General features: G+C 44.4%; 1 protein-coding gene across 3 annotated transcripts in view; it reads right to left on the bottom strand.

Annotated features, from left to right (window-relative positions):
* Nucleotides 1–1698: 1698 nt before the first annotated feature.
* The window catches only part of MORC2 (MORC family CW-type zinc finger 2), a 41589-nt gene continuing 16436 nt past the window's right edge, over nucleotides 1699–26851 (bottom strand). The window contains exons 5-26 of one of the 3 annotated variants that reach the window (XM_031054050.2): nucleotides 25697–25787; nucleotides 24074–24182; nucleotides 22709–22868; nucleotides 22516–22627; nucleotides 20677–20802; nucleotides 18699–18778; nucleotides 16900–16982; nucleotides 15948–16033; nucleotides 13199–13339; nucleotides 12494–12648; nucleotides 12224–12352; nucleotides 9672–9777; nucleotides 9275–9407; nucleotides 8870–8944; nucleotides 8345–8731; nucleotides 7829–7963; nucleotides 7683–7737; nucleotides 6788–6929; nucleotides 6257–6448; nucleotides 6067–6160; nucleotides 4653–4841; nucleotides 1699–4043 (exon numbers count right to left, since the gene is read on the bottom strand). In XM_031054050.2, coding sequence (XP_030909910.2) covers nucleotides 3975–4043; nucleotides 4653–4841; nucleotides 6067–6160; nucleotides 6257–6448; nucleotides 6788–6929; nucleotides 7683–7737; nucleotides 7829–7963; nucleotides 8345–8731; nucleotides 8870–8944; nucleotides 9275–9407; nucleotides 9672–9777; nucleotides 12224–12352; nucleotides 12494–12648; nucleotides 13199–13339; nucleotides 15948–16033; nucleotides 16900–16982; nucleotides 18699–18778; nucleotides 20677–20802; nucleotides 22516–22627; nucleotides 22709–22868; nucleotides 24074–24182; nucleotides 25697–25787 — 2849 coding nt within the window. In that variant the 3' untranslated portion in view covers nucleotides 1699–3974. Of the gene's footprint in view, nucleotides 4044–4652; nucleotides 4842–6066; nucleotides 6161–6236; nucleotides 6449–6787; nucleotides 6930–7682; nucleotides 7738–7828; nucleotides 7964–8344; nucleotides 8732–8869; nucleotides 8945–9274; nucleotides 9408–9671; nucleotides 9778–12223; nucleotides 12353–12493; nucleotides 12649–13198; nucleotides 13340–15947; nucleotides 16034–16899; nucleotides 16983–18698; nucleotides 18779–20676; nucleotides 20803–22515; nucleotides 22628–22708; nucleotides 22869–24073; nucleotides 24183–25692; nucleotides 25788–26851 lie in introns of those variants that run through there. The other 2 variants (XM_031054063.2, XM_031054054.2) reach the window with 2 other exon arrangements.

The following is a 26851-nucleotide window of genomic DNA, read 5'->3' as shown; positions in this document are numbered from 1 at the left end:
ACTTCCCTGGGCAACCTGTTCCAGTGCTCTGTCACCCTTACAGTAAAGAAGTTCTTCCTGATGTTCACATGGAACCTCCTATGCTCCAGTTTACACCCACTGCCCCTTGTCCTATCACTGGATATCACTGAAAAAAGCCTAGCTCCATCATCCTGACACCCACCCTTTACATATTTGTAAACACTGATGAGGTCACCCCTTAGTCTCCTCCAAGCTAAAGAGACCCAGCTCCCTCAGCCTCTCCTCATAAGGGAGGTGTTCCACTCCCTTCATCATCTTTGTGGCTCTGCGCTGGACTCTTTCAAGCAATTCCCTGTCCTTGAACTGAGGGGCCCAGAACTGGATGCAATATTCCAGATGCGGCCTCACCAAGGCAGAGTAGAAGGGGAGGAGAACCTCTCTTGCCCTACTAACCACACCCTTTCTAATGCACCCTAGGGTGCCATTTGCCTTCTTGGCCACAAGGGCACATTGCTGGCTCATGGTCATCCTCCTATCTACCAGGACCCCCAGGTCCCTTTCCCCTTCACTCCTTTCCAGCAGGTCAGCCCCCAACCTGTACTGGTACATGGGATTGTTCTTCTCCAGATGCAAGACTCTACACTTGCCCTTGTTGAATTTCATCAAGTTTCTCCCCGCCCAACTCTCCAGCCTGTCCAGGTCTCATTTCAAGATAGCTGGTACTCTCCTAAGGTACTCTCCTTACCCTGGGGCCTGCAGAGCAGAAATAATTTCTTGGCAGTTTGCTGTTCCTTTTGGGCAAGGTAACGGTGGAAGGAGACCAAGTGTATCCCACTGCATGAGGGAAATGAGCCCTGCAAGGTGGCTGAGAGCAATTGGCACCCCAAAGCCCCACCAGGCCTTGCCTCAGGCTGCAGGAATGACTTGCAGAACAAGAAACAAAAGGAACTGTTGATCCTGCTACCATTATACCAAATGCCAGATCTGACGCTGATGATGTGGTTTCAAGGAGCAGCAACAACACATGATCTTCAGACACACAGGCAGGACCATGTCCTTCACACTGGGAAAGGATCAATGGCTGTGAGCTCAGGTGTTCCTGTCCCACTCTGCAAGAGGAACTGGGTGAATCCGTGTAAGGTGGAAGATCATGGACAGACCTTGCGTTCCAAGGTCAGACTTGCACATCAGCAAGGGAAGCAAGCAAGGACTACCATGGTCCCGCTGACAGGAGCCCCCTTGGGCTATGCATGAAGCTGTGGCAAAGTTGGCCTGGAGCAATAACCATCATGAGAAGCAAAAGTTCATGTTAAGAAAGTTATTTTACTGCCTCATTATTAAATACATAAATTAGCAACCTCAGCAGTAGAAATACATGTGCCACAGTGTGTCTGGGTGACAGCTGTGGAAGGAATTTCCAGAATGGATGACTAACAATGGGCACAAACAGGGGAGACTGAGATGAGCTCTTAGGCACAAGTTCTTCCCTGTGAGGGTGCTGAGGCGCTGGCACAGGGTGCCCAGAGAAGCTGTGGCTGCCCCATCCCTGGCAGTGTTCAAGGCCAGGTTGGACACAGGGGCTTGGAGCAGCTGCTCCAGTGGAAGGGGTCCCTGCCCGTGGCAGGGGGCTGGGACTGGGTGAGCTTTAAGGTATCTTCCAATCCAAACCAGTCTGTGATTCTGTGGTTCAACTGGAAAAGGCCCTGAACAACATGATACAGCTTTGAGTACACTTCATTTGGAGCAGGTTATTTAAATGAGCTCCGAGGTCATTTTATTCCTATGTGCTTTTAAGGCATTGCTAAAATCTGATGTTACACACAAGTCTATTTAATAAAGTCAAAAGAAAATCCACCAGAAGCTCCTGCGGGGGCCACCAGAGACACTTTGAGAATGAACAACTTTTTTTTAGTTGGTATTAAGAAGCTCTTGGTTTTTCCTTGCAAAATGGACCTTTGGAGAGGACACATCAAGTGTACCAGTGGAAGGAATCCCAGGGAAGAAAAGTAACTCAGCATAAATACCCAGGACAGAAGCAAAGAATGGAAATGCCATAAAATAACAAATAATAAATTCATAATAATAATAATTATAATAATAAAGGAATGAGAAGTTTCCATAGAACAGAGGAAAAAACCCGACTAACACCCGAGAGCAGAAGCTGGGGGTGGAGCTGTGTTGGGAAGCTCAAGAAATGTGCAAGAGTTCTTTGTCCCATACCAGTATACTCTGGGTGTTCCAGGTTGAAGCTTGCACCAACTGAACTGTATTTTAATAAAATCTGGTTCTTAAATGAGAATTAAAATCAGAATTTAAAATATAAACCTATAATCTTATAAAGCAGAATTTCTGCTGGTCACCTGCAGAGGACAAGAGCTTTCTTCCTTCACCTTAATATAAACTCAGCTTCTACAGAAGGATCATTCACCTGAAGCACCAGCATGCCACAATGAACAAAACCTCCAGCATGTGCAAGGAAATAAAGACAACCAGTGGAGCTTGCTCCTGCATTGAAGGAATGCCGCCCCTTAGTCCAAGAAGGTGTAGGGGGGTGGGAGGATTCTCCTGACGTTAATCCATACTAGGATATCCAGGCCAGATCCTGAATTGGTCAGTCTCACTGCAGGCTGTTGCAAGGACCTGTAATTCCAGTAATAAGCAAAAGTCTTCTCTCTCCTGTAGTATGTAGAACTTGAGAGTTCTCCAGGACTATAAGCCATGAGTGCTTAAGATTTTCTGCACAGCACATTTAGTTTGGACTTTTTTATTGCAAAACATCTATTACACATTCAGCTGTCAAAAGAACCACGATGGTCCATTTCATTTGATGTTCCTGAAGGTGGGCACCACTTGGTCACACTCCTTCTTCAAACTGCCAAGTTCTAGGAATTTCAGTTTTCTGAGCACCAAGGTCATGGACTTCTTGCTCTGGCCAAGCTGAGCAGATGGCCAGGCAGTGAACTCAAACTGAGTCACCATGGTCACCACACATAATCTGCTTGGAGCTGTTGTGTAGCCTTCAGCTGGGAGAACAAGGAAAAGGCATTGCCCTGGCTGCTGACCCAGAGCCACATGGGACTTAGTGGTGCAGACCTCCACAAGCACCACATTCCAGCACTCCCAATAAAATTACCTGGAAGAGCAAGTTGATCAAAGCAACACAGACCTGAGGGAGTGACAACAGAATAGAGGGTCACTATTTTCACCTGGTTGAGGAGTCCTTCCACCGTTGCAACTACATCTCAGAGAAACAGCAGCAGTAAGTGTGCAATAAGCTGACTGCTAGAAAAGAATGTGAACTCCAGCCTTCTCCTTTTGATGATCACAACCCACTGTGAGCAGCTTACGAGGCCATCCTCTTATAAAAGGCTCCTCATCCTCTGACTATTAGCACGGTGACAATTCCACCTGCTTATGGAAAACTCATATTTGGGAATTTCATGGCACTGGCAAGTGCTAATCCCCTACTCCTAACCCCTTCAGAACCACTGGGATTTTATCCCTTCCACTCATGTTCACACAGGGACTGTACTTAGACCTCCTCCATGTAGCTCAAGTTACTGATCTGACTTCCTCTAGTCCAAGTTCAGCACCTCAGAAGTCCAAGTCCTGGCCTCCTTTTCCATAACCCAGGGGTTATTTTTAAGTTGCTGACAGATTCTGAATTGCTTTGCTAGGCAGGATGCTCTGGTCTTCCATGTACAGCATATTAATATACCCTAGATGCAAAAGGGTACTCATGCCTTTACCCTGCTAAAAACCACACAGCAACCCTCCCATCAGATCAGGCACAGTTCCTATTTCTTTTAAAAATAAATATTTATAGGCAAAAGGAAGAGATCCTGCCTGCCAACAGCACAAATGTCTTTTTTGTGTCAAGTCACAAGTTGTACACCAACACAGGTACTGTCTAAAAACCCTCTCTCCTCATCAGCTACTATAGTCCTCCACTGCAGGAATTCCATCGCAGCAACCAGATCCTCTGCACTTCTCCAGGACTTGTACTGGGCTTCTCAATCTCCTTTTGTAATCAAGTCCTCGATATATGCATCCAGTTCATCATCTGTATTAATATCAATGTCCTGAAACCAAAGGCACAAGAAATACCAGTGAGAAGTGCATCTTGAAGAGCAGCATAAGAACAAAGACACCAGTACAGCATCCTCTGCAACATCTGTCCTGGTCAGCCTTTACACCCAACTTCCAGTCCTCTTCAGCTGCTGACATCTGCTGTGAAAGCACCACCACCTTTCCTTGTCACAGCCTGATGGACAACACCTGGAAATCAGTCAGAACTTGATGCTCAAACAGTGCACTCAAGCAATAGATTTACTAAATTGATCTGGGCAGAAACTCCTTGCAGAACACAGCCTGTGCCCAGGGAAATTCTGCAGCCCCACATTTCCTAGCAAAAAGCAAAGAACAAATAGAGACTGTGCACTACACATGCCACGAAAAATGCGTCTGTGAAAATGAACACTCATCAGGATGCCTGGAACCCAAAAGGTGGATAGCAAGAGGAGCTGTGCTCTCAGCTGCTTCTCATGATCTAAGCCCAAGTTGCACCCAATTGAGAAAGGTGAAGCCCAGTTAATGCTGGACTGAAACAGCTCAAGTGCCTGGAGGGGCCTGGGTCTTGGGAAGGTTGCTACTCATGGGGTTGTTTGTTTTTACATCCCTTCCAGACCTACCTCCTGCACTTTCTGCAGAAGGGCCACGATGTTAGTCCTCAGCTTCTGCAGTTTCTCCTCTGTTTCCTTCAGCTTTCTCTCTGAGTTGCGGAGGTTTTCTTCACAGGCTTTGGCCCGGGCATCAGCGCGTGTCTGATATGAATTGCACAGGTTCTGCAGACCAATCTCATACTGTCTGAAATATTCTTTCTGTAGAAGACAAAACACATCAGATGGTATGTCAAGAAAAAGCACTGAGCAGCAAGAAAATACACAGCTTGTGAAAGAGTCCAGCTATCTGCATCCCATGACCAAACACCACCAGCTCTCCACACGGTTGTTACCACACTTATATTTCCATTTCTGATTTGCCTGCTGGAGGCAGCACAACAGTCACAAGGGTTTTCATGTTCTTCAAAGACCAGAACTGCAACAAAACCTGCCTGAATTCAGATTAAGGATGCAGCATGTATTTAAAAGCCTAAACCCACAGGTATGCTGTAGAAAGATCTGACAGCCTCTGTCCATAGCAAGTTCCTTCCTATAGACTGCTCAGACAACACAGTTTATTACTGCAAGGTAGGAACATTTACATATGCAGAAAACTCCTGAGAGCACCAACATGCCTTGTGAAAGCAGAAGCACCAGTAACTGAAGCACAGGCCTGAATTAACAGAAAAGAGGAAGACAGACTGTGAATGAGGGAGTACGGCACTGCGAAGACTGCCAAATAAGCAGTGGCTTTTGTTATTTAGTCACCTGTAGGTGGATTTTGTAACCTACAGATGCCTCCTGAAAAGATCTCCCTTTGTAGTATGTCAGAGAAGAAAGAAGTCAGAGAAGCCACTACCATTTCTCTGCATTTCTGCCTGCACTGGACCTTCCAACACCAGCACAGGGAGCCTGGTGTAGGCTCAGCCCCTGTCTGTTCCTTGCCCAAATAAATGCAGGCTGCACCGAAAGCCTCAAGGTGCACAGCAGCCTCACAGGCAGTCAGCCTGCTTCCCTTGAGGAGTGTGAGTAGGTTGGCTTCTGTGTTCTCTCCCATTTTTAAGTTTACCACCAGTTAAGTTGGATTTATAAGGCTGGGGACAAAACAAACAGGTCTGACTACATCCTGTTTCTACAGACATCTAACTTGGCCTCACTTTTTAAAAGCTTAGCCGCAATGGCCAAGAAGTTAAGATAGGAGCAGCCAACAGCTTTCCCACACAGATGTATGGTAAGTTAAAAAGTCATCAGAGAGTAACTGTCAAAAGACCTCAGGCATGTTTCAGAGGGTTTAATTCTTTTCTCAGCTGCATTAGTCTGCGAAGGACCAAAACAATCTTCTGAAGAGTGTGATCTTGCATCAACAGGATGGATGCTTGCTGTAAGAATGGAATGTGTGTGGGGAAAACCCCCAGACTTACTTTTCTAGATATACTGAACTCACCAAGGGAAACGCCAACAACCCTTCTGAGCTCATGGAACTCAGCTCCTTCTTGGAGATAGGAAAACTGGGAGGTAAGAAGTACCGCAAACAATTTCTAGGCAGGAAAAGAAAAACACAAAGCCAGAATTGGGAGTTTAAAAGACTTAAGTAATCAGACTGCAACAGCTCACCAGAACTGCAGTGAACCCACCGAAGGATCTGGACTAGTAAGTCTACTGTTTCATGGCTACTGCTGGGACCGGTGGTGTCTGGCTCAATTCTGACACAGTCTGAGGTAGAAGGTTCCGCCACAATGACCTCCTCTTCCTGCTGTGTATCTGGAGCTTGGTACTCGGGAGAGGGAGGCTTCATCAACCTCACATCCTCACTGCCCTTCTCTACCCTGGAAAAAACACAGTGAGGGAAAGTCAAATATCTTTTTCTACATTGACCATACCTGAACCACTGTTAACAGCTTCATAAGAACCTGTACCCAGCTTCACTCTGAGACCTCTAGATTACACAACAGCTGCCTCCACAGGAACATTACACTAAAGTGATGGGCAGACTGGATGAAGTCTACCCTGATCATTCCTTATGAAGCAGCTGGACATTCCTGAGCACATATACACTCCCTGACATGACAGTAACATATCTGTCTTCAACATCTATGGAAGTAAAATGGGGTCTTCCTCCTGAAAGCAAAGCAAGCCTCCAAAATCCAGTAGCTAGAGATAGTTACCAGCGATCCCTTGGTGTGGTGTCTGTAGGAACATAATCAAACTTCACCTTCCAGCGTACTGCATGCTTGCCCATCTCCACAGCTGTGACACGGCCTGTGAACCACTCCTTGTTCACACGCACTTCCACATGCAGCCCTTTATCTGCAAGGAGGACAATAGTAAAGATGATTGCAAGCATTTGGATGCTGGAGAGCACATTTTGCATGAGCTCTAGAGAAGACAGCCGCACTCAGTGGGGAGCCAACCTAAACCTGTGACAACTCCTTCAAAGGGTACACAAATCATAGCACCACTGTCACACAGTTCAAATCCTACTTAGAAACATTAAGATACAAGATATGGCATTTTCAGACAAAAGGTTTCCCCTGTACTCTGGGCTATTTGACACAGGCTTTCCAGGCCCATGCTGGCCAATTTGCCACAGGTTTGCACACAGCTCCTTGGGAAGAAGCTGAAGAAATGCCCTGCTCTGGCAGAAGATGCAATACGTCCTGGCTATCATCTTTCCTGGGGATCTCTTGGCCCCTCTTCCCTCACAGCATTGCAGCAGGTCTAGATACAGTCCTCAGCATCTCCCAGCTAACACAGCTCCACGATCCATTCAGTGAGGAAGGATGACAACAGTCTACAGCATGCAAGCAAGCATCACACCCATTAATGTGATGCAGGCTTCTGATTACAGATCTTCCCATGCCTCTTTTCTAATCAAGGGGGTCCTGGCCAAAATGCTTCATGTCAGTTAGTCATCTTGGGGTTTGGGACCCAAATTTACACTAATTCTTATTTTAAAAAGCTCATTAATGAAATCACATGTTTAACCAGCGAGTCTAGTTCTGCAACAGTTCTTTTCCACTGTGGTAGATAATGGAGGCATTTCAAGGGTTCATTTCTCACCTTTCTGAGATTTCTTCAGTTCTGCCAGCTCCTCTTCTCCAGCACTGTCTGTAAGCTGTGAGGAGAGAGCTCAGATTAGCTGCCTCTCACCAAGATTATAAACACCTGACAAATACCTTCTGTTGAGGAAACCAGTGCACTCTCACCTCTACCACCACCTCACTGGAATCCTTCTCTTCTTTCACAGACACAAATTTGCCCCGTTTTGTCTTCTCCTTCTTGTGCTCCTCCTCAGACTCATACTCTGAGGCATTCAAGATTCTCTTCCGAGTGGTGGAGGCCTGCAGGAAGCAAACAGGCTCAAGATATAATTCCAGCATGCTTCCAAACAAACCCTCCTTTCAGCCAAGTTAGAAAAGCCCTCAAAATCCAGTATTTTATCTGGTAGTTCATTAGCTTTTCCAGCAGGTTTTAGCAAGTACTATGTGATCATGAAAGCACTCACCCTGCCACTCAACATTCCTTCATTTCTGGGGAAACAGTCTGGTCTAACAGAAAAGAGGTGAGTCTTCATAAGGGGTATGGAATGGCACCCTAACCCAAGAGTAAAGTAAATGTTACCTTGTACAGGGACTACAGTGCAAATCCCATGCAATAGAGCAAGACAGGCTATGCAGAATAGTAGGTAAGGACCTGACAGTTTTCATCCCATTGAGTCTCACCTGTGGGCATTTGACAGTGGCAGATTTCTTTAGAGCTGGCACCTTGGCAGCTTTGGGACCGGGTGCCTCACGTGAGCTTTTGGGATTCTGCAGGGCAGCAGAAGGTGGCTTCGCTGTTGTACCTGGTTTGGCATGAGTTTTTAAATTGCTGTTAGGCTTCCCAGCTGTCAGAGTATGCTGGTGTGTCCTGGAAGTGCTGGCCTCCTCCCTGGAGAGCATGCTTGCCAGTTTGGGAGTGCTGATATTTGACCAAGCTGAAGAGCTCCTTTTCAGCTGCATGGTGGACTTGGCCAGAGGTGAAGATGGTGGTCTGCTGGGAGCATTCTTGATTACATCAGGTAAAGGAGGAGATCGCGGGCGCTGAGGTCGGATTGGTGACTGGGTGTTCTGAAACAAATGAGGGTACAGAAAGACACCAAGAGTCAGTCAGTGCTTTTCAGAGCAGTTAAGGACAGCACAAATAAGGATATAACAAAATAAGGATAGCTAAGGATAGTACAAATCCTACAGTGGTATCGCATTTACCTCCCCTGCAGGCCGTGTGGTCACATCCAGAGGCAGTTTCTTTAAGTCAGATTGAGATCGAATTGGAGTGGTTTTCTATAAAAAAAAAAAAACAACTCAGAAAGGTCCATCTTTAAAGGTGTCAGGGCCTGCCTCAGCCCAGCCTGCAAACACTTCAGCTTCAAATCAACAACTGTGAGAACGTGTGTTACTGTGTCCTTCAAGAGACATTGCTTTATCCAAACACCAGCAGTCCCTCCCATTTCCCTAGCAAGCTGAGATGCTTACTTTCTGTTACTAAAACCACCCCTGCCACAGTAAGGAGCACAGGTGGCATTAGAGACTGAGACAGAGGTGATTGTCTAGTGATTTGCACTAGGAGGTCCTTCAAGCATGCTGTGCTTAGCTGGAGACCTCCAGATTCACCTGCAGAGCTTCCAGCTTTTCCTGCTCCTGGCGGATTTTCTCAGCCAGTTGTTTCTGTTTCTCTTCCAGTGATTTCAGGTCTTTCTTCAGAGTTCCCAATGGTACCTTTTGCTTCTGCTCTGCAGCTTCACATCTAGTAGGACAGGAATGCAAGGCAATCTCAGTAATGACAGTAACCTGTGCTGTCTCACTCATACAGCACTGATTGTCCCCACAACCCATCCAAAGGCAGCAGTAAAACTGCCTTCCTTTTTGCAGGACACACAATCTCAAAACCAGTAGTTTTCTTCTTGGGAAACACATGTACAATTTAAGGATCAAAAGCACAGCTGTTAAAAAATAAACACATGCAGATAAAGCACACTGGAAGAAAGTCCTTATAGTAACTGATTCTTACCTGTCTTGTTCAGGATCAGGGTTCATGGAGCAAACCCAGCTATCCGGGTAATTCTTCTCCACCGAACTCAGCTGGAAGGGGAGTGTTCGCCATTTCAGGCACACATCTGTTAGACAAACACTTTGCGAGTTAGAAATACACAGCCTGAGCCACAAAGTAATATTTTTCTGTAGTGCTTCTCAACCCTATTTGATGCCCAGGGACCACCCCAATGACCGTGTATCCAGTGACTGTCAGACTAGTGGCCACAAAAAAAAAGTGAGAAAAGCACAGGATCTACTGAGCCAGTTCTTGCTTCATGCTCACAAAATGCTTGCAGGAAGACCTCAAATTTTGTACAAGGCATCCATAACAAGGATCTGATGAAGCCTGGGATCACCTGATACTAGAGGACCTCAAACTCACTGCTGCAATGACAGAATGTACAAACCAAACTGAACAGCCAGTCCTGAAATCACTGCTCACCTCAGAAGTCAGGTTCTTGCTGATAACAACACAGAAGAAGTCAGAGATTTATCCACTAAAAGAAATACTGTTCTGGGTTCAGCTGTAACAGTTATTTTAGTCCTTCTTAGTAGCTGGTGCAGAGCTGTGTTTTTGAGTTTAGACTGAGAACAATGCCGATAACACCCCTGTCGTGGTTTAAATCCAGCCACACAGCTCGTTCACTCACTCCCCCCCTTGCTCCCCCAACTCCCAGAGAGTTAGGAAGGAGAATCCAAATAATGTAGCCCCCATGGGTTGAGATAAGGACAGTTTAATAGCTAAGGCACAACACAAATCACTACTGCTACTACTACTAATAGTAATAATGATAAAGGAAATAACAAGTGAAGAGAATACAACACCTCCCCAGCCACCGACCCATAACTCACCCCACCCTGCCCGACCAAGCACTGACCAATACCTCCTCCATCCCCCCAGAGCTCCAGCCCTTCCGGGTAACTCTCAGTTACATCCTGGGCATGATGTGCTGTGCTATGGAATACCTCTTTGGCTAGCCTGGGTCAGGTGTCCTGTCTCTCCTTCCTCCCGGCCTCCCCTCCTCCCTGGCAGACCATGAGGCTCAGAAAGCCCTTGGTCACACCAAACACTGGAGCAGTAACTACAAACATCAGTGCTATCAGCACCGTTCCCAGCCCGAAAGTCAAAACACAGCACTGCACCAGCTACCAAGAAGGAGAAAAAATGACTGCTACTGCTGAACCCAGGACAACACCGATGTTTTAGTTGTTACTTAGTAATGCTTACTCCAATCAAGGACTTTTCAGTTGCTCATGCTCTACCAATGAGGAAGGGCATGGGAAGCAGGGAGGAAGCAGAGACAGGACACCTGACCCAAACTAGCCAAAGGGGTATTCCATCCCACAGCACATCATGCTATAAGAAAATGGGAGGAGTTACCTGGAAGGCCCAGGTCTCTGCTCAGGTTGGGCTGGGTATCAGTTGGCGAATGCTGAGCAATTGTATTCTTTCCCTTTGTTATTTCCTTTATCATTATTATTATTGGTGGTAGCAGCAGTGATTTGTGTTATACCTTGGTTACTGGACTGTTCTTATCTCAACCCGTGGGAGTTACATCCTTTTAATTCTCCTCCCCCATCCCTCTGGGAGCAGGGGGAGGAAGAAGGTAGGGAGTGAGCGAGCGGCTGTGTGGTTCTGAGTTACCAGAGCTGGGCTTAAACCACAACAAATACTTACAGGATGTAGTAAGTTTTAGATGAACTTGGAAGACAGATTTGGAGCTTTGCTGGCTTACCAGGAAATCAACAGCTTAGGAAAAAAAATTTTGCCAGGAAAATGGAAACATTCTTAAGTGAGTCTCTGGAAGGATGCCAACAGCAGAAGACCAGAAGAATGACAGGAAAGCCCCTCCTCTTTGGGAGGAACTTGGAAATGACTGAGAAAACTGTTAAGGCAGGAGAACCTAACAAAGCAATTCCACAAGACTGGCCTCATATTCCTCAAAATCCTGTGGGGAAATGAGGTCAAGGGAGTTTGGTATCTCTCTACTAAGAGACAAAGTCGTTGTATTGAAACCTCCCTTACACCAGGGTAAGGGCTTAGCCAAATCTGTTCAGAGGTGCACAGAAGAGAACTTGCACTGATTTTGAAAGTCAACTGTAAACAGCTCCCTTCTGTCCTCACACCTAGTAGTGGTTAGCAAGCCTCTGCATCAGCATACGAATTACTTGGCCACTTTCTATTGCAGGAAGTTTCAGATCTTATTCTAATGTTGGGGTGGGTAGCTTTGGCCAGTTCCAGTTCATATGACATTCTAAGCCCATCCTCAACACTGCTACTGTCCATACCTGCCCCATTCTGAACATCATGGTTAATAAACTGCAGAAAAGCAACCTCATACCAAGAGGCTGTTCTACAGAAGAAAAGACCTAGAAGAGGGTAACGATACTAAAGCAGTTCTCAAATCTCCTACCCACATTGCATACCAAATCTCCTACTCATGTTGCTGCTCCCTAACAGCAGCCAGCAGTCCCTCCCCTATGCACCAGGCAGGAGCAGCCTCCTAGCCACAGCCTGGCCAGACGTACCACACTGAATCGTGGTAGGGATCTCCATGGCTCTCCGGCGCTTGTAGCGCAGTTCATTAGATGGAGGCTGGTTCCAGTTTGCTGACAAATAACCAAATTCATCCCAGAACTTGATGATACCTCTCTGGGCTGGAAAACAAACAAGTTCCCACTCAGTACAGAGCCATTACAATAGAAATCACCACCTGCAGTCTTGGCTGCTCTCCCACTTTGCTGCCCTCCAGCCAAAGTTTCCCCTTCCAGCCCCTGGTAACTGTGAAGCTTCATTACCTATAGCAACATCCTTCCAATACTGAGCCAAATGATCCCCCATGGCCTTCAGCAAGTATCGATACTCTTTGGCATCAGCAAAGTCTTGTTTATTATGAGTTGGCTCAAGAACCAAATAGGGCACATCCACCACACCCACCACTCCACCACATGCCCTAGAAGAGGAAGACACAGTCACTAACATCATTCAGTTATCAGTCACTAACATCATTCAATTATCAGATCAATTAACAGATTATCAGTGTTGAAAACAGCAGGTTATACACACACACAACCACCCATTCCTGCAGCAGTACTAGCTTTAATTTATCAGCTTCCTAAGTCAGATTGGAGCCACCCTATAAAAAGGTGGGCTCAAATATCTGTATTTGCTTTCAAGGCCTATTCTCCCTATCCCTAGAATGAGGCAATACTGCTACCAGTATTTATCAGCCCCAAAGGCCGGCACTGAGCACAAATGCCTGACACTTTAGGTCTGACCAAAATCTGTGTAGACAACTCTCTATCAAGAAACCAGGGAAATATTAGGCAACATTAACTGTAATTTATTTGCCAAAATCCAAACTAAATGCTGACACAGCTGAGTAAGCCTCACACTCATGAAGAACAATTAATGCAAAACAAGGTTATTGCGTGGCCTAAATTGTATGTAGGAACTCGCAAGGCTTAAGCGAAAGGATTGCTGAATAATCTCCAGGAACTCACATGCCACCATCCAGCTGCGGGCCCACCTTCTCATACATCTTTATCAGGCGACTGCAGTTATAAATGAACATGCCATCCAACTCGCGCTGCTCGATATTCACACCAAAGACAAAATTCAGCTCTTTGGGTTCCTTCAGTGCCCTGCGAGAGAATAAAAAAAAAGCCTCAGCAATGTTGAAACTAAAACTAATTCTCTGCTGTCATTAGAAGTGATCTAGTACTTCTGAACATCAGCGGTTTACCAGCACCTGTCCTGTAGTCTGCTACTGCTAAAAAACACCAAGCACTTGTTGAATGGGAATGAACAAATTACAAAACCTTTGCAATGCAGACACCAACTTAGGCTGGACAGTATATTTTCAGATAATTTATTTATTTGGATATGATTTCTCCTTCTAAAATGGATTCTGCTTTTTCAGATCTGCTTGTTCAAAAAAATGAAGAGTTACACAGTAGCTTTGGAGAAGTAATGGTAGGTACAGACTGTCCTCTCCCAGTGCGATTTTGCTTATATTTTCCAGATGTACATCTCTATGCTAGATAAAGCATGGAAATTATGATTTTGATACTCAGATTCTGGGAAAGTGTCCTGGTTTGAGCAGTAGCAGTCATTTTTTCTTCTTCTTGGTAGCTGGTGCAGTGCTGTGTTTTGACTTTCGGGCTGAGAACGGTTGCTGACAGCAAGCATGTTTTGAGTTACTGCTCAAATGTTTGGTTTGTCCAAGGCCTTTTCTGAGCTCATGCTCTGCCAGGGAGGAGGGGAGGCCGGGAGGAAGGAGAGACAGGACACCTGACCCAGGCTAGCCAAAGAGGTATTCCCTACCATAGCACGTCATACCCAGGATGTAACCGGGAGAGACCCGGAAGGGCTGGAGCTCTGGGGGGATGGAGGAGGTATTGGTCGGTGCTTGGTCGGGCAGGGTGGGGTGAGTTATGGGTCGGTGGCTGGGGAGGTGTTGTATTCTCTTCACTTGTTATTTCCTTTATCATTATTACTATTAGTAGTAGTAGCAGTAGTGATTTGTGTTGTGCCTTAGCTATTAAACTGTCCTTATCTCAACCCGTGGGGGCTACATTCTTTGGATTCTCCTTCCTAACTCTCTGGGAGTTGGGGGAGCAAGGGGGGGAGTGAGTGAACGAGCTGTGTGGACTTGGTTTAAACCACGACAGAAAGTTCTCGTAATCACAAGTTTTCCTATGCCATCACTCTAAGTTTGAAAGTTGGAAGATACAAGAGACAGCCCAAGCAGAGCCGCTTTTTTTTTCCTACAAATGACAGGATAGGAATTTGCATGATTCTACTGTCTTTGCAGCAGATGACATCAATAAAAGTTGGCCTCAAATATGTTTGTGAGCAGATATGGATTTCTGAACCTGGATTTCCTGTGGCAACTGTGTCTCCTGCGATGCAGAGAGCCTCAAGACCTCTTTGTGTTACAAATAAAACAAAATCCCCAGGTCTCACAAGCAGAACTATTGCTCTTTAACAAACTAAATTAAATAGGTTCCACAGCTTCCATGAAATCCATGCTTAGGATTTTTCATAATAAGGATCCTCCATTTCAAGCTCATCAAATGCGAGGTCCAAACTTTCAACTACTGCAAGGCTATACCACTATCCTACCCATCCCTCTCATCTCTGACCTGCCTAACTTCCAACTCCCCACCATCTAACCAAATTCTCAACACTTATGTGCTTCTTCCCAGTTAGGAATTTTACTTTTGCTTAGGGTACCAGTCGAAATAGTGTAATTCTTTAAGCTGATCTGTTGACTGTCTATTAATATCAAGTATTAAAAGAACCTGAGCTGTGCATGCATGAGCACTGCACAATAACATTCTGCAGATAGAAGATGTAAGTCTACCTAATGGTCAAGTATTTCAAAATAAATCCCTGAAATAGATTCATTTCGTATTAATTTTCTGTTTAAACCCATCTTTTTGCCCACATAGATGTATAAGTACCCTGTAACACACCTTCCTTTAAAATAAGTTACTAGAAAAACACGTGGAATAGCAGATTTCAGTAATTTTAACAGTAAACTTTTGCCAAGGGCTATTGTGAACACTGACAACATGGAAGTTGGGCTAGATGTGATAGACCTATCTCTGGCAATAAGTCTAGGATAGCTCTGACCTAAGCAGCCATGTAAACTAGCATGCAAAACAACCAGGTGGGAACAGAAACCTGGCATGTACAAATCCCAAACTTTCCCACACTCAGCATTTGTTTGAAGAGCATTTTTATCTGGTTACAACTTCATTTATGAAATGCATATGACAACTTTGTAAAAGAAAAAAAAAAGTGAAATATTCAATAGCAAAGTCAACAGCAACCAGAGCTAAGTGAGAACAATGCCTTGAGATTTCACAGCACTGACTGTAACAGAGCTCAGAAAGTTTTTAGAAAAGATCCCTACAATTCTAAAAGCCATTTCACTGTAACATTTCATTGCCTCCCTGAATGTTACCTGCAGATGAAAAGGCAAAAGAGTGAAAACAGCTGATGTGAAAACCATATACACATCTACAGGAAACAAGCCAAATATAAAGACGTCTTTCAGCAAGAGGGGAATAGCAGAAGCAACCAGAAGAGCAAACTCAGTCCCCTTGGTTTAACAGCCAGAGTGTACAGGATGCCCACAAACATTTAAGCTTGGAGCTGAACTGCTCCCTCTACCACGCAAGCACAGTACAAGACATGTGAACAGCCTGGGAAATCCAGAGCTCTGAACCACCCTGGACTCACCGCTGCTTCACATCCTTGATCCTCTTCTTGACATCAGCCTCCCGGCGCATGGTTATTGCTGAGTTTTGGACTTGGCGTAGCATCACCTGCAAACATGCATGGTACAGAAAAACTGCTGCTGTCAAATTCATCATTCGCTCATTTTATGATTTTTTTGTTCTCTTCAAGAAGATCTTGGAAATGTTTTAAATGTAAAGAATTCACTAACAGCGGAGAGTGACAATCAGCATGTCTTTATATTTAAGGCAGTGCTCAGTGCTAGCTTGTTTAAGCATCTACAGAGCTGCTTGGAAGCAATGTCAAAATGCAACTAAACATCTAAGCTACCTGAAACCAGAGGGTAATAGAGGCACAGGGACACAGCCAGGGTACTTGGATACTCCTATTTCCATTGGATGCCTATAGGAAGTATAGTGATTTCAAGCTGGTGACACCTGGGGAAGCACCAGGCATCCCTGCATGCTCTCCTCCCACGCAGAAGTGGTCTGAGTCTCAGCCTTGCCCCTGTCAAAAGCCACAGAACATGAGGAGGAAGCAAATATCCCCTCTCCAAAATCTTTGGAGCCAATTACACAGGCAGGGAAGGGGCACAGCCAAAAAGTACCCAGTTTTACTTCTGTTCAAACAACTTACATTCACCTGGCCTCTTCTGCAGAGGCTGACATCAAACAAGGTGCCTGGGGGCTGTGGGTTGCCTTCCCTCACAGGATATATTGAAGAACATCAGCACACTTGCCAGCTGGGCTGGGAACCATGTACAGATGTTGAAGCACATCCACTGGTGATGGGCCCATAGAGCTGCCCAAATGCTGCAAGCAACTCACCAACTGAAGTTACTGCCTGTATCATCTACACACCAGATGCTACCACTGGGTGCTGACCTGCCAGTGCTGCTCTCTGAGCCAGTTCCCTGTGCCTGAAACGTCACATGCTGCCAAAGCACAGGGCTTACCCTGGACTCCCGCGTGAGGTCCCCACCTAGGCGCAGCTCAAGGGCACGGGCTTTACTTTCCGCCTCACGAGCCTTCTCCTCCGCTGAAACACACAGGGAAAAGGATGATGTCAACCATTTGGTACATGCAGCATATACTAAGGCATCCACATGAGTGGACAGACTTCCAGAGAGCCTTTGCTGGACTGACATGTACAAGGGTACAAAATAAAACCTATGAGAGGGCACCACTGACGTAACTTGCTCAGATGTCACAGTCAACACCAGCAAAATTGCAAAGCTAAATTCTGCAAAAGCATGTTTAAAGAAAGGATCCATGAGGGAGTTAGTGAGGACTTAGAAAGAATAAGGATGCATGTCTGCTCTGCTTGGAAGCACGTAGGCAGAAAACAGGCTGTCACAGAATGAAGATTGAGTTCAGGCTTGAAAAGGAGCTACTAAGACGTAATCTTCGTACAGACATAAAGGGAGAGCACTATTAGTAAAAATGCTTTTAGCTTTGATAATTGCTAAATTTTGCCTGGAAAAAGACAAATCTGAGCTACAGAGAAAACAGGACACAGAGTTCTCTGAAAACCTACCACTCACCTGATGTTTGCACGAAGTTTACCATTTAGAATAAACTCCCCTTTCCACTTCTCCCCCAGACTTCTGGCAATAGGTACATTTTGCCCTGGTATTGCAAAATTCATTCAACAGATGTAATTTTCAGCGAGGAGATCCCTTTCTAAAATTGAGCCACCAGGTGCTTTGGTATATCAACACCATATACCTTGCATCTACACGCTCTCCATCCAAAAGCACACTGTGCCCTTTTAGGTCAGAAGCTTGTTTTGCTCACAGCTGTACAACTAGTTGAGAGAGTGATCTTCCTCCATCCTACAGGCTATGAGGTCCATGGGGGTAAACATGGACTGGCAAGTAGCACCCTTTTTTAAAAAGGAAAAAAAGGAAGATGTGAGGAACTACAGGCAGGTTGGTCTCACCTTGCTGCATGGCAAGATCATGCAGCAGAAACTCCTGTGCTAAGGCTCATGGACAGTAATGGGGTGATTGGTGACAGCCTCCACGCAGCTTCTCCAGGCTGAACAGCCTCAACTTTCTCAGCCTGCCTTCATTTGGGAGGTGCTCCAGCCCCTGACCATCCTCGTGGCCTCCTCTGCACTTGCTTCAGCAGCTCCATATCTTCTTATGTTGAGGACACCAGAACTGCACACAGTGCTGCATGTGGAGTCTCACAAGAGCAGAGTAGAGGGGCAGGATCACCTCCTTCAACCTACTGCTCATGCTTTTGATGCAGCCCAGTACACAGGTGGCTCTTGTGATGTGAGCACACACTGAAGTGGCTCATGTTCATTTTCAACCTTGTACACCCAGACCAATCACTTTATATGAGGTGACAGAATAAAAGTCTTACTTTTTGAACAACTGCCTCAACAAGGAAAGAGCAGAAGGTAAATGGAACCAAAAGCTAATGATATGCAAAAGGTGAGAGCAGAACTGCAAGGTAATAGGGCAGCAGCTTAGCCAGACTTCAGATGGAGCAAGGGCAGACAGCTGTGACTCCAAGGGTTATTCTATACAAGCGTTTCCCAAAGGAAAGCATCTTAGGGATCAATGTACATTCATTTCATTGCATGGAATATGTCTGGGTCATCAGTAGTCACTGTAGTAACTGATCTCCTGAGCAACCATAATGATCACAGAAGCAAGCAATTGCAGGTCATATCCAGCACTGCAGTATCTTCCTGGCTGTTGCTACAGCACAGTCAGGATGCATGCATACCCCCAAAACTCACCTATCCTCGCCACATGCTCTGCTTTCTTCACCTCTTGCTCTGCACGAGTCTTGAAACGGTTTGAAGTATATTTGTACATCCTGTCATGATTGAAATTTATGAATCAGTAAACTCAGCAGTAAGGTCAAACCAAGATTTCATTGCTGTATGAAAGAATAAAGTCTCCATATGCTATTCTGCTCTTCTCAATATATTCAAGAGAGAAGGAGATTTACATCAAGAACTGAGTGGTTTTCCATGCAGTTAGGCAAAAAACTTCTGAAATCAGAAATGCTTTAACAGCAGCTGCAAATACAGTTCCCTTTTCTGCATTAAGCATTGGAAGTGAAATATGTCCATATTCTCAGAGGAAATCCCAATGTTTCAAGGAATAGCTTGTTTGGAAGTGGAAGGGAAGAGTAAATACATATGGAAAGCTTCTAAAAAAACTTGCATATAATAACCCTTTCTCCTGCAAATAGCCATTCACAGATGTAGTCTGACAGTGCCCATCACACAGTGTAGCTCAAAGACCCTAAGTGGCAAAGCAACTTTGAATGGAGCTTCAAGTTTCAGTTCTAAGGTTTCGTGACATTCGTGTGTACTACACATCCAACTCACAGCCTTGTAAACCATGCTTGAGTCACAGTGGCTTGTTCCACCTTCCCTTATCATAACTTGCCAAATGCAGATCACCGACTGACTACTGTACAGTGAAAGGCAAGTGTGTTTAAGAGGCAGAAGCTCTGTGCAGAGACACATAACTGGGGAAGAGAAGATGACACCACAAGGATGATCAGAGTCTGCCAAAACTGAAACTGCCTTAAGACACAAAGTTCTGGATGTTTCAAGAGGCAAACCCCATCCCAAGTAACCTTTATGGAAAAACAAGGCTACGGTAATTGCTGCAGGACCAAAAAGACATACACTGTGCTCGACAGGGAGACCTTCTCTGCAGCCTTTGCTATTCTGCTGCAGGAGTGTGGATTTTAAATGTAAATGCCTTTACAGTGTTGGGAATTTTTATTGCCCTACCACCATAAGCAGATCTACAAGGAGTTTGCACAGATGTGGCATGAGCAGATTTGTTAGATACACTTGCACCAAAATTGATCCTAGTCAGTGTAACTGCAGGGCATTGTTTATCCACGAGTTTCTAATATGATTTCACACATTTTCACTTAAGAAGCTGAGGAAGTACAAGCCTGACAAGCAGGCCATGGCTGTAAGTTGAAAATGGGGCAGGCCCTCCAGGCAGCCATCGTGACATCAGATTGGGGTTAGTATGAGTACACAAGTTGATAGTGTGCCGTACTACTGAAACAATTGATATTTCTCCTATCAGAAAAGCTATCCACAAATACTCTATAAAAATTATTACTAATTTATTAAGACAACTCTTGTTATAGTATCTGGAATACAGCCTGTGTGCTCTCAGGGACACAAGAACACTTAAGCCTCAAGGAGACTTAAATACATGTTTTTCTTCCCCCTCCCACACTTATATCCTTTTCTATTCCCTGTTAAGACAACTGGCAGCACACCTCTCTTGCTTTCAACTTTTTTGTATAAGGGAGCTTAAAAGGAAGACAGGGAATAGTATTTCCTAATCTCTATGCAAACCTTTATCAGCTACATATATCAGTTAATTTTCAAAGCAACTGTTTCAAAGTGCTTAGTCTCACTTCTTTTCAGTAATAATTCTAACAGACACCATATTTATTTCCTTAAAAACAGCTACCTAACTGTTTCATGTGGATATGTAATTTTTAACAACAACCATCTTCATTTCTGGGTTTGCTCTGAAAGGGAGCCAAATTGCACAAATGACTCAAGATATTAAATTTTCCACTATCTACCTCCTTTTCCATAAGATCTGTTTTTGTGGCTTTAACATGGAATTATGCAGGATATACCTGGAAAGCAAAATGTTAAACCCTTTCCATAAGGAATCTCCAAGAAGTCCTACACATCTGTAGATGCTGGGTCCAAGACTCACCTGGGCTTGTACAGGCAGCATGAAAGTCGTTTTGTTTGTACTTTGTGTCCATTTATGAAGATTCTCATTCTGGGATCAATATAAAGCACAGCAGCATAGGCACGAAAGGAGCGGCGCTCAGGCTTTCTGCAAGAGAGGGATGGATGCTTACAGAGACTGAGCAGTTTGTTCAGCACTGCCTTGCAGAACTACCAGCAGACACTATCCCAAGTCTGGCCCATGTAGCCCAAAGATGCCTGCATCAGACCAGCCCCGAGTAATCAGTGTCTCTTTAGTCAGAGTGCTCATCCTGGAATCTCTTTCAGTCTGCAATCCACTTCCTCTTTCCTCCACAGTTTTTCCCCTTCATTCTCAACCATTTAAGAAGAGCCATGTCACATACTACTGTCACAGAGCCCTGTCCTCTATCCAAACCAAATGAACAAGTTTCTCCGTGACAAAACTTGTAAGATTCTTATTTTACAACAAAATGCTACCCAGTAGCCAAATGCCCATGCTGCTCTGCATTACCCCAATGTATTTTACGCACCTGAAGCAGGATTCACACCTCATGCATCTCAGCTCATAGCCTTCTCCTTCACAACATGCCAAAGAGACAATCTTCAGCAAGAAAGCCAGGCACAAGACAAGGCTCTTCTATTTTAATTACCAGGCAGCAACGCTAAGTGAGGCTTTTCTTTTAATATTGTTTTACCCATGTTTTCTACAGAGAGTTTCTATCCAGCTGTACATTTTAAATACTGTTACAAAACATTGATGTGCATATCACTGTAGCTTGAAAAGGATGTTTTGAATACAGCTGGATAATAAAGGTCAAACCTATAAACTGGCCCACTGAACACTAAGCGTGTGCCCTACTTGCTACCATGTTCTCTTACCCTTTGGTTAGTCAGGAGTATGCTCTAACAGGAACTGCACTAATCACACACATAAATGCTATCACAAGGTCAGAGAGAAGAAGCTCCTTCCAGCAATCAGTGCTAATCATGAAAGCTCACCAGCACACATTAAAGAGACTGAGAATCACATCAGCTTGCCAAGGAGTTTGTTGCAGCTGAGCACTCAGTAACATCAAGCTAATGCATACAGAATTAGCTAGGTTTACAGTGTTTGAAACTGTATTTCTGTGGGAAATTCAAGCACTTCAGGGAAGCAGTGTGTAATCTCGTTAAACAGGTAAAGCTCACTAGGTGTGCCCTTGGAGCTCTGGGATTTAATCCTAGCATGTGGCTCAGCTGAGCTCATGTTTTCCTTTTCAGGCAGCTCTCCCTGAACACCCTTCAATGCTCTTCCAACTGTCCTCTGAGCACATCCTCCTTTCTACTCTGCAGGAAATTCAGGAGCTGCTCCTGCTCCCAGGATGATGGGCTGATACACCCTATCAGTACTACCCTTTTACCATCCGCTCATACAGGCTGACCTGTGTGCTGTTCACATCTTGCGAGGGTTCATTTAACCACAAAACTGAACATGAGTTTGAAAGCAGCACAGACTCACAACCAGCTGTCATTCTGATGAAAACATCTTTGATCGGTATAGATGATTAAACCTATAGCTTAGGGCTCCTTTATTTTAAGGTGTCTAAAGAAGAGCGCTGAGTTTGCTGCTTTGACTAAGCTAAGACAAGACAAAGTAGGCATTCACCCAAGCACGCAAACATAACACATCCAGGCTGTTTACACACATAAACTCCAAACTGTTAAGAACAAACTAAAGACCTTTTAAACTCTCCAATTCACCACAGAAAGAGCAGCTTTTAAAAAGCACATGCACACAGTATATAGCTCAACCCTACACATAAAATGATCAGAGCCCAAAGGCTTGTAACATCACACTTACGTTCCCTCTGGAGATGTTTCTGCCATCTGTATGTCTCGGGGGTCAGAAGTCACATCCAGCTCTGGCTCTCCATTATCCATTAGTTTGAGGTTAAAGATTATCACTAGGGTGCCTGAGCAAGTAACAAGTTGATAAGATGAATTCCAGCCAAACCCCAAATACCCTGCCTGTGACCAGCATTGTCCATACATACCTTTCTCACCACATATCTTATTAAACTGCTCCATCACTTCCTGTTCTGACTTGAAAGGGGAATACTTGTAAATTAGCTCTGTCTCAATAGCAAACTTCTCCATGTTGTCAGTCACAGGCTCCTGGCTTCGTGCATTCCAGGTGGGCAGGGGGACAATGACCTGCAAATTGCACTGCATCAAGAGCACAGCTCACCCACTCTAGTCTGCAGACCATGACTGAGTGACTTGCCCCTTCTGACAAACGCCCAAGGATCTCTTTACCAGCCTCTGAGTTCCCTTCCTACAACATCTAGTCTTAGACTGAGCTATTTCCAAGTAACCTGTTATGGTACTGGCTACTCACACACTCAATGGGTTTTTTCCCCTCCTCTTGCAATGACTTTCATAATACTACAAAAAAAAAAAAACCAACAAACCCACCCCGAATTTTGCTTTTTTAAAAATTTCAATTTCTGTATTTAGCTTCTCGAACTCAAATATCCTTCACTCATATCCATCCAGAACTCACTCTTTATTACATATTCATAGGTAAGGCTATTGGTGTTTTCTGTTGTTCAGAACAAAATCACAGATAGCCTGGATCTGCCTATCAAGGATAGTGAATCCTGATCTCACTTCAGAACTGAGGTCAAGCACAAATTTCTAGTTCCAGCACCACAGTGAGAACCACATCACTGTTCTCACCTTGCTTCAGCCATCAGCTGGCCACTAACAAGCACTGTTCTCTCAAAAGCTTCTTTGTAGAGCTACTTTCTTAGATATTACCCCAGTACAAATTTACAACCTTCCATTATCAGTCTTGTGTAGAAAACACTTGTGTTTGAGCACAAAAATAGTTCCATGTTAAAGAGTCCAGATACAGAATAATGTCTGAATTATGTATTAAGATACACAAGTTTTCAACAGGTAGAACCACACTGATTTTTTGTTTTAAAAAATCCAAAAGAAAAGACATGTCTGGAGTTTGTGTCCTGTGGGTAGGACTCATTCAAGCACACCTTTAATTCTCTACAGAAAATCAGATCAGAGCAATAAATTTAAATACATCCCATACCCAAATTTTGTGGAAAAAGAATAGAAGAAGTCCAGGCATGTCCTGAACTCAGCATAAGCAACATTAAGTGATTAAAACAAGCCCTTCAAACTTGCTGTAGTTTAGAGAACTCTTGGAATTAAAACCTAAAGGAAAAAAACTTTGATGACTTTACAGAACCCCTACAAGTTTATCACCAAGAGAAAACCATACCACTGGTCCAACAAGTGGCAGCCAACACTGACACAGACATTTCTCCTGTGGGAGCTGGAGAGGTTCTGCTGAGACAGCATTCACCACATTAGTTCTTTATAACAAAGTACATGCAAACCTCATCGATGCCTTCTTCCTCATGGAACGTTCGTGACAAGAGGAGGCAAGTCATGGTGTTGTCTTTCTTTGTGAACAGGATAAAATCCTTCCCAATCCGCATGGAACCCCTGCAGACAGATTTCAGGCTGAGTATTACACCTGATGCATAACATTTTCTAGAAAGCAGACAACATTACTGAACTTTCTTCCTATTATGCTCAAGATGCCAAAACCAGGTAAGGCAAAAGAAGGGCTTAAACAGCAGATTCCACTTCTCTCTAAATATCTCTCCTTTCAAAAGGCATCTTAATCTAAACATTCTCATAAGGCTTCAAATCCCTTAACACGAGTCACAATCAGAAGTGCAGACACGCAATGTGCCCAGGCTCATCCTAGATAGGAAGTTTAAAAAAAAAAAACTTTTTTACATCTGAGATTACTAAAGTGAGACATGACAATATCCTGCAAATAGACAAGCAGAAGTGTGAGAAAGCAAAGACCCACTTCATTTCACTTCACACAGAATGAACAGCAGCAAACAAGTTTTTGGGAGACAGACAATTTTTTCCTGTGTCTAACTTAAAAGATCCACTGACACTTCAGCCACTGCAACTTAGCAGCTAGCTGTCACAAAAGGGACAGTCCCATCTTCCTCCCCACTCTCCTATCCCCAACAGGGCCTTCCCCATCTTCTCTATTTTACTCTAACTTGTCCAAATAACCTTAACAAAGAAAAGTAGCATTGCATCAAAAAAAGGATTAGTGTTCTGTCAGTTCAATTCTCTTTAGATTGGCCCGATGTGATAACAAAGCACACCTTTTGCATATTTAGGCTTCAATATGCATTTCCCACCTGTCATATAGTATGACTCTTGCCCAAGGTTAAGAACAGGACAGAGATCTGTCCCACACTGCAGCTACATCAATGGGATATTAAGGTCCCTTACATCCCCTTTTCTTCTTTCCTGCCATGCTATAGAGTCCCACAGATTTCCCCAGGAGGATACATATAAAAAAATCAAGTCACACAGAACAGTATAAAGCAGAACAGCCAGAGTAAGCCATAAAAGCCCTCTAGCTTTCCTGAAGACTTGCTTACCACAGAAACACTTCTCTTTCCTAGCAAATCCCCTCCAGCTAATAAGATTTCCTCCCCACCTTTGTTCGGCTGTCACCTAATCCCACTCCTCTTCTCATTCCTTCCATTACTCTCCTTCTTCTCTGGGCATTAGTTTGATTTAGGGAAAAAAAAAAGGTTGAAGTCCATCCGACTAGCAGCCCACAACTTTCCTAGTGAGAGGACTATTCTGATCCCATTTTACTGTCTCACACAGGCATATTAAGGTTTTGTTTCCTGCTCTACCATTTTTTTTCCACCAGCTCTGATCTGTATCCTCTGCATCATGCAAACATAATGGCAAAACACTGTCATCAACTCTGGACAGCCTTCCCAGCCATTGAAAAATTACAGCAGATGTCAGAGCTCCTGTCCCGCAGACCATGGTACCAGGATTTAGATTTCACCTGCCTTCTTCTAATCTGGGAAAAAAAAAAAAAAAGGATATATGCCCCCAAGCAAACAACCCATTTACTACTTCAGCCCTGAGCTCCATATCAGCAGGCTGGCTTTTGTTATACCTACGATTTCAAGCCATTCCCATACTGCCCAATTTGAGTTGACTCAGGTGACCGCTTGGCTGATTTCCCAAACTGAATAACACTGGCAGCTTCATCTAGAACAAGAGACAGGAACAACAAAAGTTTTATTTCGGTATACAAACACACATACATCTTTTAGATAAATGTATTCACCACTGTAAGTAGCACAGAAAGATCATAGCATGGAAAATGCCAGAAGCCAAAGTGTCATCCTGAAGCTCTGCTGTACAGCCCTGTAAGATACACATTGCTCAATGGCATTTACATCATTAAAGCTTTGTGCAGATGCCATTATGCTGACAAAAAGAGTTTTAAGTTCCAGATGAGCCCCATGCTCCGTCCCAACTGCACAAAGACATTTCTTTTTACCAAAAAAATCCACAAGATGATCTGTTGTGTCAACCACAATCATCAACATGCGCATAAACCAAAACACAGCCTGGGACACTTCAGCTCTGCTGTGCTGCATATACTGCTGCTACCACAGACTCAAACCCACTGCCAATAGAGCATAAGTTAGTGCTATAAAAAAAGGTCTTGAATTTGGGATAAGCATCACTTTCTCTTCATGGTGTTGAGCTGAACACTATCATTAATTAATGCACTAATAAGACAAAAGGTGATTTTCGCAGCCGACTGCTGGCGGAAGGGCAGCTGTGGGGGAAAAGGCAGGATGAGCAAGTACTGCAGCAATTAGCAGCATATTTTATTAGCAGAGACCTAAATGAAAGGATGTGATGCATCTGAGAGGGTCTGTAATTTTTAGTCCAAGCCTTTATATTATTCAAGGGATAAAGCCTTTTAACATTTAACAGAACAATTCCTCTCCCTTCCTCCAAGAGATCACAATCATTTCAGTGCAGAGTTTGCCAGGAGAAATGAAACGCAATTCCAGAGACAAGGAACAAGGAACATCAAGTGCCTTAACAGGAAGGCTAACAACAATTACAACTCTCAAATGTGTACACAAGCTGTGAGGGAGCTCAGGACACAAGCTGTCAGTGTACCTCACCCCACCAGCCTGCTACACAGAGGCTGAGCGAGCTGGATTTAAGCATGCAAGAGGCTTGCCCAAGTCCACTAATAGTGACAGTGAGCCTTTACAGTAAGACATTTAATACACCACTGTTCTCACATG

The sequence above is a fragment of the Melopsittacus undulatus genome, chromosome 12, assembly GCF_012275295.1.
Source record: "Melopsittacus undulatus isolate bMelUnd1 chromosome 12, bMelUnd1.mat.Z, whole genome shotgun sequence".
NCBI lineage: Eukaryota > Metazoa > Chordata > Aves > Psittaciformes > Psittaculidae > Melopsittacus > Melopsittacus undulatus.
Note: the sequence above shows the minus strand (reverse complement) of the source record. Positions and strands in the feature narration are given on the sequence as shown.